This window comes from Monopterus albus, unplaced genomic scaffold (assembly GCF_001952655.1).
Source record: "Monopterus albus unplaced genomic scaffold, M_albus_1.0 scaffold5.1, whole genome shotgun sequence".
NCBI classification, from domain to species: domain Eukaryota; kingdom Metazoa; phylum Chordata; class Actinopteri; order Synbranchiformes; family Synbranchidae; genus Monopterus; species Monopterus albus.
In genome coordinates this window covers 1,283,562-1,303,185 of record NW_018127885.1, presented here as the reverse complement: position 1 = coordinate 1,303,185, position 19,624 = coordinate 1,283,562, and the positions used below count along the sequence as shown (strand labels likewise).

Here is a 19,624-nt window from a genome sequence, read left to right as displayed (position 1 = left end):
AGCAGCACATATGAATATTAGATAGAGGAAAATAAAGAAAGCAAGTAGCATGCCCCCATCAGAAAGAGATTGCTCATATCAAAGGCTCTAGCCACAATAACTGATGTAGCAACAAGGTCACAAGTGGTGATTACGAACTATAGGTTAGCAATTATTTGGTATTTAAAAAGTTCATGTGCCAGGTTCATATGTGCTGTATGTACAGGGACACACAAACAACCACCATGATCCATTATGCATGCATTCTATTCAAAGCAATATTCTGCTTCATCTACTGCTGTGACATATTGCATTATCAACTGAGCTGCTAATGTGATAGCTCTTTTTCAGTTATAAATTACACTCAATAGCATGTATTGATCTGTAGCAGTGTTTCAGTTATACTGCCCTCCTCCTTGACACATTTATGTGTTTTTCTTTGTTTTCCTCTCTTCTACATTTCTGTTAAACACCCCATACTCTACATATACACACCAGATAAATATGTGTATGTGGGGCAGAGAGACAGTACTAAGGTGCCTATGCAACTAGAAAGGAGATGCTCAGTGCAGTGTGAATGATGCCTTATATTTAGGGTAATGGGACTGTGCGAACAGTCAGACTCATTTCAGTGCAGTGGCAGAGTACGGGACAGCAGGGCTTGTCTAGAGGAGGTGGGATTTGTCCCATATGTCAACTGTCTGATGGAGAGAAGAGAGGCACAGCACAGTGAGTGAAAGGACAAAGAGTGATACGCAGAGAGAGACTGAACTGCAGGCATGCAGCAACACGCGGCATATATGTTTAAAGAGGCTGCAGCAGAGTGAGCTACTGAGGTAAGAATGCTGAAATGAAAACTCACTACAAGAAACAGAGAAGTTTTGTACTTAGTCTCTTCATGTGTTATCATTATGAATGTATCTCTGCACTCTTTTTACCATGTCTACCGTGTCACAGGATTTTTTTAAGGTATATGATTTTATGATAGTGTTTATATACACCTCACTGGAGCACAGTATTTGGACTCACCCCGCATGCAGTCAAATTGTTTATTGCAGATATTCTGCATAGTGCTTGATGAGTGGCTGCACTGATTATGTCTTGTATGTGATTTCTCTCTCTATTTTCTCTAGGTGCGTTAATTATGTGATCCTCTAAGATGTGAGGTTAGAGATCTGCCAGGCATGCGATTGGACAGTACTCCCAAAATCTACAGTATGTGACTTAGCAGTGGAGCTGACAGACCCTCGCCATGCTCTCTCTGTGGAATCTCTATCTTCTCCTCCTCCTCTCCTCTCAACATGCCCTTGCATTAACTGGCACAAATATAAAGGAAACACAACAGATAGACACAGACATGAAAGGACAGCATCTCACACAGCCCTCACCTTATGGATCTAGTTTAGCACCAGTGGATCCCATGTTTGGACCTGAGAATGTTGAATTTCTGAGTCTACCATTGTCATCGTCTGAGGAATCAGATAGACAAGGAGTGATTGGTGAATACACTGATTTACAGGAGAGCACAGAGACATCTCTTTTGTATCTGAATGAGAAGGAATTTATATCCAGACCCTCACAAAGTGCTATAGAAGATGGAATACCACCTCAACCTATCCAGGAACAAACACCGAAGTATCAGCCAGCTGAGACCAACCCTGGATTTGTATTATATTCTATGCAGACTGGAAAAAATCAGTCAATTTTCTCAGCCTCACAGAATGAGACAACTGATAGTCCCTTACCTTTTCATCTCTCTGGCTCACTTCCATTAAACAGACTGGACCAGGACTCCACCTCACTGCTGTCTGCTGGATCAGGGCCCAGCTTTGAACACCCTACTCAGCCAGTAGCGCCGGACATTGGAGATGGACCAATTAATACTACAGATCACATTTTACACAGAGGAGCTGTCAACATGGTGCCAGAAAAAGGTAAGAGTCCTTCCTTGAATGAAATTTAAAGCCTCTGGAACATCAATCATTACTAAACCTGACACCAATTACATATAACACCTGCTACTTATGGCCTGTTGTGAATGGTTGGATTTGTAGTGTTGCTCCAATTAAAGACTCCAAGTCGATGTGTGACTGCAGCGTCTGTGACATGTGTTCTGCTGGCAAACACAGTTGTTCTACATTTGCACTGTGGTTTACATCAGTTTCTTCTGTCCTGAAATATCTTTTGACAACCTTCTCTACCCTGTCTTGCTCTTTCAGTATCTTCATCATAGATTCTCCTACTCAGTCCTGTTGAAACAATTGATTCCTGTCGTCTGTTAGCCTTATTCAAAGGTGGATAATGTAGTGCACATCCCCACATTCAATATTTGCTGTACACACACAATCACACTCACTTGCCAAAGTAAATGTAAATGATGTGCTGTGTCTGCAAGCACCAGTGGAGAAGGTCTTTGACTAAACTCTGCAAGAAATTCAAGCTGCCTTTGCATTTAATACCAGATTGCTGAGGAGCTGTACTAAATATTATCAAAACTGATTGGTACTTGTGTGGAGAGAAGTAAACACATAAAGATGTTTATTTAATTATAATTATTATTATTTTTATTCAGATTTTGTAGTGAACACTTTGACTATTGTCGTGGCTAGAGTGTGATGTCGACTAAATTAATTCAGACAAATCATCCCAATGAAAGAGGATCACCTGGTCAGTTATTCTTTCTTTTTTATGACTGTTTATTTTCAGTGTGTTATACGTAGAAAGTTGTGGAAATTAGCAAATTAGAAAGTAGAAAGTTCTGTCATGCTAATACAGTACTTATAGTGCTCAGCTTGTTTGTGGCTTCTGCATTGACAGAGTCACTTCACTACTAATGAAGGACCAGAAATAGGACGCATTCCATTTATAATTAGTAGGTTCATGGCTTCACACCAGGCAACTTACTCTGAATGTTATTTCACCTAGAGAATGAGATACTTATGTTATTTAATGGTTACATAGTTTCAGTCAGATACAATATACGAGGTGAATACTGAACATCTGCACATCTTTTTGAAAGGACAAGACATTAACACTTGACTATGCTTAATAATAGCCATGCAAAATCAGAGAAGCAATGAGGCCAGTGTAGCTAATTAACACACATCTTTCTTTCTCTCTTACACAACCTCATACACACACACTACTTGCTCATGTCCCACTCTCTCAGTGACCCAGTTAGAGATTTTAAAAGCCTGCTCTGTTTTATTATGGATTAGCTTCACACACAGCAGATTCCACCATGGTCTCTGTTTGGACAATAAAGACAGGATGTAATTTACTTTGGCCTGCACAGGAACTTCGCCACTGTGGGATCAATAAAGCCCTACCTACCATTTATAGGTTGGAGCTTTATGATGGTTTCATGCAAATTAGTAATTAAGACTAAATTTATTATCAGGAGTACAAGCTTGGAGCAAAGAGAGGCTGTTTTTTGGGGCACAGCTGTATTTTGAGCTAAATGTCATCACTGGCCCTGTCATCATCAGCATGCTAACATGCTGATATTCTGCAGGTAATGTTTAGCGTATTCACCATTTTATTTTAGTATGCTAGCTCCATTTGCCAGCTAAAAACCTGCAGTTCTGCCTGTATTTAACATTTCTACCTTTTGGTTCTCTGTTGGTACAACAAATAAGGTGGCAATGTGTGAATTTATTGTACTTGTTTTACAGATGACTCCAGGAACAATGATTTGTATGTCACAAAGCCTAGTGGCACACTCTTGCTTGATGGTAATGTGGACACATCTGCCACCCCCTGCAAAACAACAAACCAGTCCTGGACTCCCACCTACCTGGACAGTTTTCCTCTTGATGAGTCCCTGCACCCTGCCCTGGTTGTCAGCCCCGCCTGTGTCATCCCTCTGTATTCGGACTGGAACTCTGCCCTTGCCATATGGGGATTTGCATGGGAAGCATACATCTATGGCCTAGGATCTGTCTTCATTGTATTTGGCCTGATCTCCATGGTCTGCTTGTTGGGACTTCCACTGCGGTGTCCACCGGGGAGTCTCTACTTCACTCTGCTACACTTGTTCCTCTCAGCGTTTTCAGGGATCCAGTCTTTCTGTTTGCTCTATGATGCATACAATCATCATGATCATCTTCCTCCTCTGGGCTCCCTGCTGCTCTCTGAGCTATCTTTCCCTTGTTTGATCTCAGCCTTCTCCCTGATCTTCAACGTTCTTTCCTTGCGCTTACGTATGCATCTGTCACTCCCACTTGCTATTTCCACCTCATTCTCAGCCTTGCCCAAACCTTACCTTTTACTGTTTATATCACTGTTGCATTTTGGAGTCTCTGTAGGATGTGTTGGCGTGCTCCATCTCTTCCACAACCTCCCCACCATGATCTTGCTGTTCCCCCAGTGTGTGTTTGTATGTCTCACCATTTTTCTCTCATGCTCCTATCTTATCTTCTACTGCTTAATACAAGTTGACACAAAACACATCTACAGGCTGAATGACAATGAAGAGGGTGGAGGATCACCTGAAGTGTTGAGACCTGCAAGCTGCCCCTTTGCCAAAGTGGAGGACTGGGGTAGGGCAGCAAGAGCTGGAATAGGAGCTGCTCTGTGTTTGTTAGGATGTGGGGGTCTACAGCTTTATGGGATCCTGCATGCCCTTGGTTTGGGAGGGGTTAATGGAAATGGGCTCCAGCCCTGGCCCTGGTGGGGCTACCAGGTAGGCTGCAGACTCTGTGAGGCTGGGGTATGTCTAGGTTTGTCTGTCATTGGCACACATCCTCTATTCTGTCACAGCTCCTCCATAAAGACCATAACTCATCCTCGGCCGGGATCCTGGTCCCGCCTCTCCTGCAGTTCCCCTTCACGCGGGATCACTGTGTCCTCTCAGGAAGGTGCAAATTCTCCTGTCTTTTCCTCACACAATTCCTGGTTCCAGGTTAAGCAAGAAAAGCTGGCGGTCTGTGATGTCATCACTAAAGAACAGTCTGAAGCTCTTCCTCTTTGTTCCATGGTGGATCCTCCTGGAAATAGGTTAGACTGCTTCCCGAAATCCAGCCAAACCCAAACTACTACCATACTACCTCTTCCTACATCCCCAAGCCCACCTCACAAGCCTAAAAGTGCAGATGAGTCCCATTTATCATCACTCGATAGCCTAGGTCTAGAGAGTGACTCTAGTGTAGACCTGGAGCCTCCATCTCCCATAAACTTGTCCCGAAGTATTGACCAGGCACTATTCAGTGAATCCTTATTTTCTCATAGTATTTTTGGTTTGCCAAGGCTGTTACATGCTTCTTCAAGCCTCTGTGTGAGCTCTCCTAGCCAAGAAACATCAAAGCAGGGGCTCTGTTCTGTGGAAAATGACATATACAGAACCTCATCCTGTCGAGATGTGACTCAAGAGAACACCTTGTCCAGTTCAAGACCTTCTCAGCCACATAGCTCCTTGACATCTCACAACAACTCACCAGAGCAGTGGGGCTGGAAAGGGAGTATCTCTGGCTCAACCCAGGGTTTGTGCAGCCATCCCAAGGTGACAGGAAAGTTTCGCTCACATTCCTGGGCCAACAGAGGGCAAAACCTTGCTCATAGCAGCTTTCCACGAGCAATCCCCCACATGTCATACAACAGGCGTTACAAAACCCTGAGCTTAGCCTCCCAGAACAACCAGAGACCTGGGCAACTGGGAGGAACTAAACATCTGAGTGAAAGTAGACAGCTGGACTTTGATCTGGCTGTACAGTCAGAGTTTGTCAAGGTGTGTAAACAAATTGATGCTCTGAGTGTTTGCAGTGACACCGTTGAACTGTAAGAAGTTATAAAAGTTATAAAAGCTCAGATGTGACTGGAACATACATAGCTTTGTGCAGAAAAGGTAGACTCTGATAGAGGAAAATGTTTACCTGAGCTAATGAAAAAAGGATGGATATAGATCCAATATGTAGACCCAGTCTATTTTATATAAATAGTTTACCATTGATATAAATATACACAACTTGATTTTAAATGCAGACTTCATCAGACTGTGTTCAGAAGCTTCACTATGCTCTTTTCTTCACAGTGATGTTTGTAATATGTTTGATGTTTGAATATATGCTCAGTGAAATGGGAGATACAGTATGAATCCCCTCCCCATTTGTGATAGTATTGGTTCATCTACAGTGTTAAACAATATGAGGGAATATTAAAATAAAAAATTACTATCTGTTGAAGCATAATATTTTGCTGACACATGAGCAGTACTTTGCTGGCCATTAAGGTGCTGAACTATAAACACGGGATCAGACATTTTGATAAGGATAATCACCTTTATTGGCCAAGTATGTTACACACAAGGAATTTGTTTCTGGTACAGAACCGATGGCAGCCATCTGCAGCGCCAACTCAACCGATGGCTCTAACCATCGGGGGCAACGGGGGAGTTCAGTGTCTTGCCCAAAGACACTTTGACATGTGGACTGCAGGCACCGAGATTTGAACCTTCAACTGTCTGGCTGGGAGATGACTGCTCTGCCCACCGCACCACTGTCTCCTCCCCATTTGGTATTTGTAATTTCAGCCTGATGTAATAAAAACTGATTGGTTTTCTGAGTAGTTGGCAAAGTTCAGCAGTGTGTATTGCTGAGGTTAGAACCTCTGGGTTGAAATGATAAGTATTGAAATGAGTACAGCTTAACTATAATTCCATGTAGTGGCAATGAGAAAAATCACCCCACATCAGAGTCAACAATACTTTTTTCATACTATATTTCTGTTCTTTGAGATGCTCCTTGTTACTAATGTTATGTAAATTAATGCTTATGCTAAGTTTTGGTCGTTTCTATAGTGATATAGCATATTCACAGAGCTCACTTTGAATGTACTTGAACAAAAACTAGCCTGTGCAGTAAGAAAATAATGGGAATATAACTGTATGTGTGTATTATATGTTTACACTTAGCTCTTTATGCTTTATACATAAGGTCACAGGCTAGAAAATGTGATTATGACAACACTTAAATCAAGATTATTTTACGTTTCTTGAGTCTGGCTGGGAGATCAGAGCAGAATCAGCAGAGCAGAATCAGCTCTCTTTATCAAAACTATTTATCATGTGTTGTTTTCCTCCTCTGATGTAATAAAATTTGAAATGGTATAAAAAAATAATGTCAAAGACAATTTTTTATGGTAAAGCAGTTGAAAGGGATCAACTGAATAGTTAATGATTTAAGCCCCAGTACACTTTAGCCACAGCAGGAAAAAGACAAATAAAGACCTTATTAATGGGCATGGCTCTTTGGCTCATCTTTGAACTTTACATTCAGGTTGCGGTTGTGGTGTGTTGTTTTGTGTACCCTTACAAATTTCATAGATGGAACAAACATGAGGAAGAGAAGAGAAGATTGCACAATAAGTTGTGTCAACGATTGGATGTGGTTCAGCAACAGCAGCTTTGTGTTTGTAGTGATCACATGCGCAGGGTGAATCCGCTCATAGCTGCAGGGGTTGGCACATCAGGCCCAGAACGAATGTTTCCCCTTCCTCCCGCCTCAGTGAAGCTGTTTCTCATAACTACATTAAGAATTAAACAAAGTATTAGCATTTTCTGGGTTGTAATAACATTTCATTACTACAAAAACAGTCTTGAAAGTAGATGAATGAATGAAAGAAGATGGAGGTGTGATCACTGCATGGATGTACTTACATGGGACAAATGAATATCTAATATGATAGCATGGGTAAGAAAAGGAAGAGAGAAGACATTTTGTTGCTGCTAATTACAAGTAAATTATAGAGAGGTTTACAATAAATAATCTCTGACAAAGAGACTAATAATAACTGAGCTTAAATACATAAATAGTGCCTTTATTCATAAAGTATATATCTCATATTTAAAGAAAAAGGAGAGGAAACAATTGATGGCAGCCCTCACCACACCACCACTGCCACCAAAATATTTAGGGACAGGGATCACAAAAACAAGGCACTTGGAGTAAGAAGGAGTCAGAGGTCAGTCTTACGAGTGGAGGCCATGGACTCCTCCCTCCATCTGAGCAGACATGGTTCTCTTTTCAAACTTCAGCTCTCCAGTGTACATCATTGAGCTGGGATAAAAGACACACACAGCTGAATAGTCAAAAGCCCTCACACAATAAAGACTTACAGTGAACAAACAAACATCCATACAATCACAATTTTACACTTACCGTAAAATGGACAAGCTCTTGGCTCCTATGTCCTGACAGCCATGTTGGATACCAGCAATGAGGTAAGGAGCAAATTTATGGATGGAGCCTTTATCTTGTACTGAGCCTGAGACACCCTGAGCCACCTTTACTTTATCTCCCTCACTGAATGCACACAGAACCATTCACACAAAGTAAGGAATTAGTGTGTCACAATAATATTTTATGATTATACTGCTTTTTGGAATAATGTTTATATACCAAACCGCCTCTGTAACCCCACAACTGCACCTGAAATAACGTTTCTGACTGTTATTTTTCTCCATTGCATCCAAGGAGCCCATTCCTCTGTACTTCTTCAGACGCACACCATCTGAAAAGAAATATTCTCCTGGCGCTTCAGTGGTTGCTGCAAGCAATGACCCCATCATCACTGAGGGCATACATATGAGATGTAAGGACAACAGGCAAGGGAAAGATGATAACAAATAAGCAAACACTTACAAAAATGTGCTTTCATTTTGAAAAAGTAGCATGTTTCACCCCATCACTGACATCTTGTAGGAGAATGTTACATTTTTCTACCTGTAGATGCTCCCAAGGCCAGAGCCTTCACCACATGTCCAATAGTCTGAATGCCTCCATCAGCGATTACCGGCACCCCAAAACGTCGGGCATACTCTGCCACCTTGTACACAGATGTACCTTGGGGTCGTCCGCATGCCATTACTGAGAAACAGTAGTTACTATGCAATATTTCATGTCCAGTGGTGTATTTTTATTAGTTCTTAAATTGTTCAAGGTTTCTTTGCTGTTTCACTTCATAAGCGTATTAGTATTTGCAAAAATGAGTTTAAAAGGGGGCAATTTGGTTGACTTTGTGCATAGGTTTTATCTGAAAGCAGCAGCTGCTCACAGTACTGTAGTCTTTGGCATACCTTCCTGAGTGATACAGATTGAACCACAACCCATGCCCACCCTCAGGGCATCCACACCAGCATCTATGAGGTTTTTTGCCTGAGCAGCTGTCACCACTAGAGAGAGGCAGAGGTACAGATAAGAGCTGAATGAGGATGAACTCTTTAAGTAGGAGTTAAAGCGACACAAATGCTCAGCGAAAAGAAGCTGAGCTTACCGTTTCCTCCAACTACCTGAAGTTCAGGATATTTCTGCTTGATGTAGTTTATCATGCTGATTTGGTATACTGAGTTTCCTTGAGAGGAGTCCTGTAATTCAAAGACCCAGATGTGGGAAGTAAGTACAAAATTAGAAAAATCAAATGATCACAGCGGCATTATCCTCATCCTATGTTAGTCATTATCATTAGTGATATGACTTTAAAATCAAATTATAAACTAACTAAAAGCACAACCTACCAGGACTATTACATCTACCCCAGCCTGCATGAGAAGGTCCAGCCTATATTTGTCATCCTCCCTGGTACCGATGGCAGCTCCACACAACAGCTGCTTGCGGGAGTCCTTGGAAGCCAGAGGATAATCTCTGTTTTTCTTCAAGTCAGTCCTAGCAATAATGGCGACCAGCTCGTCACTGTCATTCACTATGGGGAGCTTACCTAAGTGAGTCAGAGTGTGGAATTAGTAAAAGAGGGAAAAAAAATCCTGAGCATGTACTTTAGTCCAAGTGTTGACTGCTTGGGGTACAGTAGCACTTTTGACAGATTTACCTTTTTTGCTACGCTGCAATATATCATTAGCCTCTTTTAGGGTGACTCCAGCTGGAGCAACAACTAACTCTTCTCTTTTGGTCATTGCCTGAATGAAAAAGAAGTTAAAATGATTACAACAATGAAAAATGTATCATCAGACGACCCACATATTTGGCACCATGTTATTGCTGCATATGTTATGTTCTTACACACATAAACACATCAGTTATACACCTACCTCCTCCAGAGGTCTATCATGGTCTTTCTCAGACAGAAAGTCTATGTCTCTGGAGGTCACTATGCCAACAAGTTTGCTACCCATCTTGCCAGTCTCTGTGATTGGGATTCCAGAGAAACCATGGCGTATCTTGGCCTCAAACACATCCCCCACCGTCTGTCGTGGACTCATTACCACCGGGTCTGTAATAAAGCCCTGCTCAAATTTCTGGTGAAAACAAAAGCACAAGTGTCGAGTGGTTAGGGGACTTTGGTGCATACATCAGTAACATCTCATTTTGAGAAAGGGCTGCTGTGAATGTCACAGTGTCACCGATACTGTCTAATGTACAGTAAGTCCATGTCTTTGTTGACTTGATCCATCATACCTTGACTTTGTGCACCTCATTGGCTTGGAACTCAGCAGTACAGTTATGATGAATTATTCCAATCCCACCCATCAGCTGAAACAGGTACAAAAAAACTGATGCACTTTCCACAACAAAAAGATGCTAAGCTGAGTGAGTATGTGTTGTACTTGAGTCTGTGCTTTGTTTATACTCACTGCCATGGCAATGGCCATGGATGACTCTGTGACTGTATCCATGGGGGATGAAATAAGAGGTGTCTTCAGGGTTATCTTTCTTGTCAGTGCAGAAGTTAGGTCCTAAAATGTGATGCATTTGACAACAGAAACATCATTTTATGATCTTATAACACCATTAAATATATACTTCAAAGTAAATCTAAAATATAATTTAAATGCTGTGCTATGACATGTTCTAAATTAATCCTAGGTGCATGCATGTCTGGAGAATTAATCACCATGATACTTTCCCACAAACAACATCCCTACAGTCTTGCACTTGCAGCACAAAAGCAACCAAATGGTTGATAATATATTCCTACACACTGAGTCTAAAAGTCAGTTTAGAGGCTGACATGGTGAAATCACCTGCTGAGTGTTAAATATGCAGGTGTCTGTTTTGAACACCTGCTATCCAGCAGTGACCCATGTGACCTGGGCATGAAATTAATTTAATGTCCCAGCAGAGCTTGCAAAGACAAAAACAAAGCAAGTAAAATAAACAACTTTGTGCTCAAGCACCCTTAACTGACAAACATAGCACAGAGTTACAGATTAATGACAGGAATTACAGCAAAACTTGTCTCAGCTTGTGAATTGTTGACAGGGATATAAAATATCAGCACACGTTGGTATTTATGATGCATATAATACAGCATACGGCTTGTTAAGTGCTCGACAGTGTGATGATACTCACCACCTCTTCAGAAGTAAAATCTATGAAACCAGGGAGGATCACAAAGTCACTAATGATAGAAGAAACAGACACGTGATCAGAGAGTGAAATATGGAAACATCATGCTTTGGAACTGGAAACAGCATGACTAAGAATAGTCATTACCACACTACCATAAACAAGACTGATATATATTTAGTAGTGAATGCGAACTGTATCGGTTCCTAAGGAGCCGTTTTGTTGACTTACAGTACTTTGAAAGCTGAAAAGATTACATCCACTCATTGTCAGCTTTTCAACCCACTGAAATGTTCTACATTTATTGTGTGCACACTGATAAACCGTGCATATACCCTCCATTAAGGAAGCCACACTCATCACCCATTAAAACACTGATATGTGCGCAAACACACACACTGCTTTTAATGCCTGTGTCACCACTCAGAATCATCCTTGAAAGTAGCATTACTCTGTATAATCCTCCATATAAAACCCAAGCATCAGATATGACACTGCATGACTGTGTTTCTGTGTGTACACCTGTATGTGAACCATTTTTGCACACATATCTGTGATAGTGTGCTAGCAATGACTAAAAACTAGTCAGTAAAATGTTTGTTTTTTGATCAGCATTTCTTACTTGTATGTAAGTCCATCGCCGATAGCAAAGAGCTGTTGTGCTGTTAACCCATCTTCAGGAACATAACCTGTGCCTCCACTGATCAAGTAGTCTGCCATGCTGAAATATAAAAACACACAATGGCACATATCATACAGCTGAGTTAGCCAGATCTGAAGATTTCATTAGTGTGTAAAGACATGAACACAAAGGGATAGTGGATCATTTTTGTTACTTATGCTGAATATTTTAATGAACATTTTATTGACAATTTTAACACAAATCCATCCTATATGTCCCATGTGTGCAAGCAGTGTACATAAATGTATTGTTTATATAAAAGAAGTTGTTTAGTCAGCCATTTACTTCTAAAAGAATGTACCCCTTGTTCTCTTGACCTTTGTTTCTTACACACATAGTGTAACCAGATCCTATTACAAATGAAGGAAATGCTAAGAGAAGGAATACATCCTCGTCAGTGGAAATTCTTTCTATACACCAGTGACGGCAGTACAGCAGTTAATAGGATTTGGTTGGGTGCCCAGGTAGCTGATAAATGGGTTTGCAGAAGCATACTGTTGCTGCTGAACATACAATTTTTACAAGTAATAAGGCTTCACACTATCACTTTTGCAAATTCGAGAAGGTCTGCAGTGATTTTAGGGTTATGGCCTTACAGGCTATGCAGAGTTGTGAGTGTGAGACAGACCTCTCTGGTTCATATCCAGCTTGGATTCGTGTAGCAGTGTAGCGCTGGGCTGCAGTCTCATGCCCATGTCCATATGGCATTGGGTGGGCACAGGACTCATAGGGGCGAGGCTGTTCCCCATCTCTGTTTGAGATGCATAGTCGTGCTGGTTTCATGTCCCCTACAATCCTCCGGTAGTCGATCTGGTAACCGTCCCTCTCCCCATCTCCAAATTGGTCATAACCATGACCTTCCATCTTTAGGAAATCCAGGGCTACAACCTCCACAAGGCCTCACCACTGCACACGCACACACTCTGCAAGCAGTTGTGACTTGTATCATACACACAAAGAAAATCACACACACACAGACTCGAAGTAAATAGTGACTTCAGTGGCTCCCAACAGACACACACCAACACATTTGTTCAATTATAAGCACTCACAAACACCCAATGCTTTGAGTGCATGTTCACACAAACAACTTTGAATTCAGAAGCAGCATTAAAAAAGAAGACAGAAAAAAATGTTGCTTGCTCAGAGTTTGTATTCCTGTTTTTCAGCAGTCATCCTTGGAGGCCATTAAGGCCCTCAGGTGGGGGATGCAGGGTTTTTAGCTAACCTGTTGATGAAGTCAACTATCTTGGCAAACCAAATTTAGGATCCCATGTATGCTCCCCAGCTGGAAGTTGAGCTGCCACTGGGGATAAAAGTCAGCTCTTGCTTAGGTAGCAGAGATTTGTCTCCTTGGAGGCCCAGAATGCAGTGCTGTTTGGTTGTCCCTCAGGCTGGGTGCTTCTCTCCACTTTGCTTCTACTGGTGCTTACCGAGCTTAACTCTGTTTCTGACAGTAGCAGACGTCACTCTAACACAAAGAGGATTGGGAGCATTAATGCAGGAGGATGGGGTGGAGTGATATGGGCGTATGGGGTGGAGTGAGGCAGTAGGACTAATGAAGAGAAGGATGGGTCACAATAAAGCCTGAACACACTTTACCCCTGGAGGACTACCATGGTGTGAAGGTGTGTGTGTGCGTGCTTTTGCAGGGCTCTAGGCGACAGAGCTGTGAATGAAACAAAGGTTAAATCCCAGAATACTGTTGCAGTCCTTACAGTCCTTTTTTTGGACCTTTATTCATCATGAGCATTGAAGATTAAACCTGTGTATTACAATGAGACAGGGGAGTAACTTTGTGGCCTGGGGTCCCTTTTTCCACTGGAAGAATCAAGGACTTCCCCACAATGGAGAACATGTTTGTGATTGATAATAAAGCCCCTGAACTACACATCATGTTACATTTTGAACAAAAACAAGTGGACATAATATTCCTCCTTTCTGAAAAAGTTTATTTAAGAAATTATATAGAAAAATGTTAACAAACTGCAAAAACATGAATGAATGAAATGTATCACTTTTTTTTTTTTTTTTTACAACAAATGAAAGTGCAGGAGGAGAAGCAGGGAAAGTCTTTGACATTTTCAGGCATAAAATGCAGGAAGGCCATGTTTGCATCAGTGTTTTCCACCTGAGGGGAAAAAGGAGAAATCAAAAACTTGAAAAACATTTCATACGATAAAACATGTTTGACTGCTTTAACAAAAGCAAGTCATACCGAGCCTTTCCACTAGGTGGGGATGATCTTCTCTAAGGATGTCATAGAAGGCTGCTTTGACCTTTACCCCTCCTGGACGAAATACCCTTTGATAAAGATCCCTCATTTTTTCTTGACTTGTCAGGTGAGCTTCAATCACTGAGTAGGTTTCACTGTGGACCATGTTTCCAAGCTTGTCTACTATCACCATTACTTCTGAAACGGCCTGAATTAATGTTGCCCTGTTGCCATCGACAAACGTTGCTGTTTGAAAATAAAAAAAGGACAAAAATATTTACATAAAAAGCATACTTAAATTATACACTTTTTTAACACAAAGATCTTTGATTCATTTTCATGCATCAATTCAGTGACAAAAATACTCACCTTTATCTTTATCACTCATTCTTTGAGTTGAAACATGGACTGAAGCCTGTAAGCAAAATAAAAAGCTCCTTCAGTTTATATAATTATACCAGTGAACCGATACGATGATAGAAAAACAGATTTTACTGATTCTGATCTGATGCAACAGTTTGTTTGTTTACTACAATAAAACTACTTCATTAAATTAGTTTACTTAATGTTTTCACCTTGCTGTGAGGCAAAGGTCAAAGTCCATGTAGCATACCTGTGTTGAAGACGTTTCAGTTTTTTTAATGTGATCCACAATATCATACTTGGACTGTTCTGTAAAAAAATAGAAATTTAAATTAAAATTAAAAAGTGCATCTGAATGATGTTTTGATGTTTTACTGTGGGAAGTAAGGATTAATTTATTATCTTACACTTACTGAACTCACAGACAGCATCATCTGGTGTCTGAGAAGAACAACTGAATGTCCCACTTGTGTTTGGTTGTTGATTACTGGTTTTTGAATCCTATAACATGGAGGAAAATATCACACATGAGAAAAAGAAACAAATTAAATTTGTTTTGTGGGAATTTTAACTGCTTTTCATTTTCTGAAAGAAAATGTATGAGTTGCACCGGTTTTGCCACTCGATAGACGGCATCATGAATTCCCTTCTCGTGCTTTGAGAACAAATTCTCAGTGACATCAATGCAGTCTGAAACAGAAGCCATGATTTGTTTAGGAAGACATATCACAAGTAAATTACAGTGTGTTTGAATGTACTGTGGCTTCATAAATTATGCAGGTGTAATTTACTGTAAGTGACAAAATGTCTTCAAGCCCATTTGATTCGGAAATACACTATATGGACAAAAGTACTGGGAGTCTGGGTTTGGCGGATGCCAAGACAACATTACCGGTCTGACTGCATTGTGCCAACTGTGAAGCTTGGTGGAGATGGGTTAATGGTATGGGGCTGTTTTTTGAAGTTTGGGCTAGGCCCCCTTACTTCCAGTGAAGGGCAGTCTTAATGCTTTAGCATTCCAAGACATTTTAGGCAACACTATGCTTCCTACTTTGTGGAAACAGTTGGGGGAAGACTCTTTTCTATTCCAGCGTAACTGTACCCCACTTCATAAAGCAAGATCCTTAAAGGCATGGTTGGATGAGCACAGAGCCCTGACCTAAACCTCATCAAACACCTTTGGCAACATCATTGCCTGACCTCATAAATGCTCTACAGAATGAATGGGCACAAATTCCCACAGAAACACTCCAATATTTTGTCGAAAGCCTTCAAAGAAGAGTGGAAGTTGTTATAGCTGCAACGGGGGGGACCAACTTCATATTAAAGTCTATTTATTTGAATGCAGTGTCAAAGTCCCTGTTGATGTAACGACTAGGCGTCCCAATACTTTTGTCCATATAGTGTATATGTGAGTAGCAAATGATGTGATGTGGTGACACTGAGCATTTATATTATTATAGCAAATACAGACCTGTAAATTTAGGCCTTTTCAAGGGATTCCCATCCCAGCACCACTTCATGAGGTCAACCAGCTCTTTCAGTCCTTCCACCTTGTGGTCAATGTCCTCGAGGCTAGGTCTGTCCCCTCTAGGGATGTTCAGTTCCACAAGACTATAACAAGCATCTGCAGTGCATTTGGTATAATGAAGACATGCATCATAACTTGCAAACACAACTGTGTGTATGTATTGTAAAGTAACAAATTATGGAGAAAAAAAACAAAAGAATACCAACTAAAAAGACAGATAGCAGGATGCCATTAACTTGAATTAAAAATAGGAAATATAAATGCCAGAAATCAAACAAAGCAGTGGAAAATGGTAGAACAATAAAAATCAAGTTTTTATACTTGGATAGGGCTCTTTGCCAGTAGCAATCGACCAGAGAAGGATGCCATAGCTGAATAAAAAAAAAGAGAGAAAGAGTTTCTATGTAACATGTTTACACAGTTAAAGGTTTTGAACCACAGCATTCTTATTTAAAAGAAATTATTTTGAATGTTAACCTGTATATGTCGAAGGCACGGACAGGTTTATATGAAGCTGTAAAAGCCTCTGGAGGCATGTACATGTATGAGCCTCCAGCCTCTCCGGTTTCACTGTTGCTATTCAAAGCGCTTGTGGAAACCCTGGACAGACCGAAGTCTGCTATCTACTGAGCAAAAAGAGAAACATAACATTAGACAGATAATTAAAACAACTTAAATCAAATATAAACTCAACAGTTTATGTTGATGAAACTCTACCTTGGCGTTAAGGTCGTCATTCAGCAGTACATTACTTGGTTTCAGGTCACTGTGTACAAGGTCCTTTAAATGGAGGAAGTTCATGCCTAGAGCCACTTGATGGGCTAAGCGGAAGGCCAGGGGCCATGGTGGAGGGCCAGACAGGGTTTTCTGCAGGTCTTTAACAGATCCTCTTCTCATGAACTCCATGACTATTCCCTTTTGCATGGATGGTTCTTTCCATGGCCCAAATCCCTCAAAAATTCCATAGACCCTCAGTACAAACTCACAGGAGACCATATCCATATGCTTAGCCTCTTCACACAGTGTTGAGCTGTACCAGTAAGGGATGTTTGGAAGGAGGAGAGAGGAAGAAAAAGACACAGAGCTCTCTAAACTGCTGTTTACCATGTATGGATGTGCATGAACTAATACTGTAAAATAGTTTTCAAATATTTAGGCATTTACCCATCATTTAGCAGCTTAACAGCCACATCGAATCCCCAGTCTTTGTGCCTGGCCTTGTAGACAGTACCAAATCCCCCAGAGTCAATAAAAACCCATCTCTCCAGGCTTTCACTACGTACTAGTTGATTCATGCGGCTTGACAGTGCCATCTCCTGCTGACCAGTTGAAAATAATAATAGAAGAAAGGGGACAAAACATACATAAAGTTATTTAATAGCTGCTTGTGTATTTGTTTTTTTGAACTAGCCTGTAATTACTGCTTAGCTTTGACCCTGACATTAAAGCAGCAGCACATTTTGCTGATAAACATTTTCTTATGTCTTGTTAATACAGTATTAACAATCTGGCTTGTACTCACCACAGATAGCATAACTTATTGTCCAGTGCAAGAATTACTGCTGGAGTCTGCCACAGTAAAGTTATGGCAAAACAATTTGCTAAGTTTTTGTTTCCTGTTCCTCAATTGCTGAGCAGAGTGACACGGTAAGATGGGTGGGGCTTGAGTGAGTGAGTGAACATGAGTTGGCCACAGACTTCACAGACTGTAAGAACTGCATGCACCGGAAATGAGTCACCTTCCTATTGGCATAAATCAAAACCTCAACCAGATAGTAATATAAGTGGTTTAATGCCTCGTTAAGGAACAATACCTTTAAGAGAGGAAAAGTTTTATTAAAATACTTTTGATTATAAAGTCTGATTGCAGTTTGACTGATACTATTTTTATACTGCCTATAAAAATACAGTGGAACTCCACTTCCTGGAGTGGTAGCAAGCATGCCTGAAGTTACAAGAGACACTTGTTTAACCTCTTTCCTGGAGAGTTGTTGGTGTGGTAAGAAAAATAAAGAACATCTGTATATGGAAATCTGGCAATTCCTTATCTATGTTAGACTAGAGGTCAGACAAGAGGTTTTTGTTTGGAGTGATCTAGGACAGAAGATTTGACAGACACTGCAGTTTTATTTTGTCACCACTCGGTGGTGTCTGTGATATGAGGAATATCGCATGGCTTTTTGTGCCACAGTTCATTCAAGTTCATGTCTGCTTTTGCCATGATTTCACTATCTTGTTGTTTCAGACACTACTGTTCTCCTGACAGCCCTCCCTTCCTTTACAGTCACTTATGCCCACCTGTTCATTTGTTTCCTATTCATTCAGTAGATCCATGGTAAATATCCCAGTCCACTTGTACTCTGCCGAATTGTCCACAATGTTTTTGCAACTAATGATAATAATCTTGTAAGTAAATTGTTTCTTATGCCTCTCTGCCATCTGAATAGCAGCTGCCCTTTGCTTTTGTTATACGAATGTTGAGACATTTAACTGACACATAAACTGAAGATAAAATGTATGCAATGAAACTAGTTGCAACTAAGTATTAACCTACAGGATCTATTTGAAAAATCAAATATTAAAACACTTTATATGATTAAATATTAAAAGCTCAAACACACACACTGATAATTACATTAGTTTTAGAGCTGAGCTAGAGCTACTTGGCTGCACTGAGTCCATTCGTTATCCAGACCGCTTAGTCCCGAACGGGGTCGCGGGACTGCACTGAGTCTTGGTTGTATTTCCAGCTGTAAAATTGATCAGTTATGTGATTACATGATGGATAATCTCAGCTTATTCCTAGTATCTTATTATGTATCCTTCTCTCTGTCCTGCATGCTATCCCATGCACATCTAAGACAAAAGCCATGCTGAGACTGTTTTGTTTAAATTAATGTCAAACATTACTCTGAAACATGCCTGAGGATATAATGGCTGCCATAGATCTAAATGATGATGGGCACCATCATAGCTATACCCTTTCCTTACCATAAACGAGGTGATGTGTATTTACTCACTTCCCATAGTGCCTTGTTCTTTCAGTTGGCACTGATAGGTGCGGTCTGCTCTCAGCGTTTCCATTGCTCTCTCTCTCCCCTCCCTCTTCTCCACCCACCTTCATTTACGCTCAGCACTGTGTGAACCTCTCTTACCACCGGCTTCACTCTACATTACGTCTCTCTCCTCCTGGCTGCATGCATCTCATCCTCTGTCCTTCTGAAACACTCCTTTGCTTCCCTCCCTCTCTGCCCTTGTCTCATGCTGATGATATATGAAGCAGGGGATCAGCTTAAAGAGGCAGTCTCTGAACGAAGAGGTGTGCTGAGTGTGTTTTTCCTCACCACACTGAAGGTGTGCATTAGACTGGGGAGCATCACTGATTTGACAGGACAGCCTCCCGAGGAAGCAGATGGACGGAAAATCCACACGCACACCTGGATGTGCTTTGTGTTGTGAGGACTGACAAAGGAGGTAGCAACAGAGGGAAGGGAGCATTTAGCAAGTCACCCCAAGTGACAGGGGCTTTGGGGAGGTGGGCGTGGGGACTGCAGGGA

General features: G+C 41.0%; 3 protein-coding genes across 8 annotated transcripts; 1 reads left to right on the top strand and 2 right to left on the bottom strand.

The window, feature by feature from the left end:
- The first annotated feature begins 635 nt into the window (after window positions 1-635).
- prrt4a (proline rich transmembrane protein 4a) lies at window positions 636-6,306 on the top strand. Its single transcript, XM_020612809.1, has 3 exons — window positions 636-815; window positions 1,113-1,913; window positions 3,654-6,306. Exons 2-3 carry the CDS (start codon window positions 1,232-1,234, stop codon window positions 5,756-5,758), a joined length of 2,787 nt encoding a protein of 928 aa, XP_020468465.1. The 5' UTR covers window positions 636-815; window positions 1,113-1,231; the 3' UTR covers window positions 5,759-6,306.
- A 1,124-nt stretch (window positions 6,307-7,430) lies between these two features.
- On the bottom strand, window positions 7,431-12,859 carry impdh1a (IMP (inosine 5'-monophosphate) dehydrogenase 1a). 2 transcript variants are annotated; one of them, XM_020613095.1, is made up of 15 exons: window positions 12,587-12,859; window positions 11,899-11,997; window positions 11,280-11,328; window positions 10,562-10,663; window positions 10,386-10,460; window positions 10,019-10,225; window positions 9,799-9,886; window positions 9,488-9,687; window positions 9,247-9,337; window positions 9,050-9,145; window positions 8,697-8,840; window positions 8,403-8,544; window positions 8,133-8,276; window positions 7,947-8,030; window positions 7,431-7,497 (listed from the first exon to the last, which is right to left on the bottom strand). In XM_020613095.1, exons 1-15 carry the CDS (start codon window positions 12,820-12,822, stop codon window positions 7,476-7,478), a joined length of 1,779 nt encoding a protein of 592 aa, XP_020468751.1. In that variant the 5' UTR covers window positions 12,823-12,859; the 3' UTR covers window positions 7,431-7,475. The 2 variants fall into 2 exon arrangements, with proteins under 2 accessions (XP_020468751.1, XP_020468761.1); XM_020613105.1 differs by lacking the exon at window positions 11,899-11,997.
- A 972-nt stretch (window positions 12,860-13,831) lies between these two features.
- Window positions 13,832-19,170, bottom strand: LOC109967425 (receptor-interacting serine/threonine-protein kinase 3-like). 5 transcript variants are annotated; one of them, XM_020612998.1, is made up of 12 exons: window positions 19,088-19,170; window positions 17,232-17,386; window positions 16,785-17,097; window positions 16,545-16,690; window positions 16,389-16,438; window positions 16,011-16,163; window positions 15,147-15,226; window positions 14,950-15,037; window positions 14,787-14,845; window positions 14,543-14,588; window positions 14,177-14,419; window positions 13,832-14,089 (listed from the first exon to the last, which is right to left on the bottom strand). In XM_020612998.1, exons 2-12 carry the CDS (start codon window positions 17,378-17,380, stop codon window positions 14,076-14,078), a joined length of 1,341 nt encoding a protein of 446 aa, XP_020468654.1. In that variant the 5' UTR covers window positions 17,381-17,386; window positions 19,088-19,170; the 3' UTR covers window positions 13,832-14,075. The 5 variants fall into 5 exon arrangements, with proteins under 5 accessions (XP_020468654.1, XP_020468663.1, XP_020468648.1 ...); XM_020613007.1 differs by having other exon boundaries at window positions 17,232-17,383; window positions 19,088-19,169; XM_020612992.1 differs by lacking the exon at window positions 19,088-19,170 and adding an exon at window positions 17,590-17,817 and having other exon boundaries at window positions 17,232-17,391.
- Window positions 19,171-19,624: the final 454 nt, after the last annotated feature.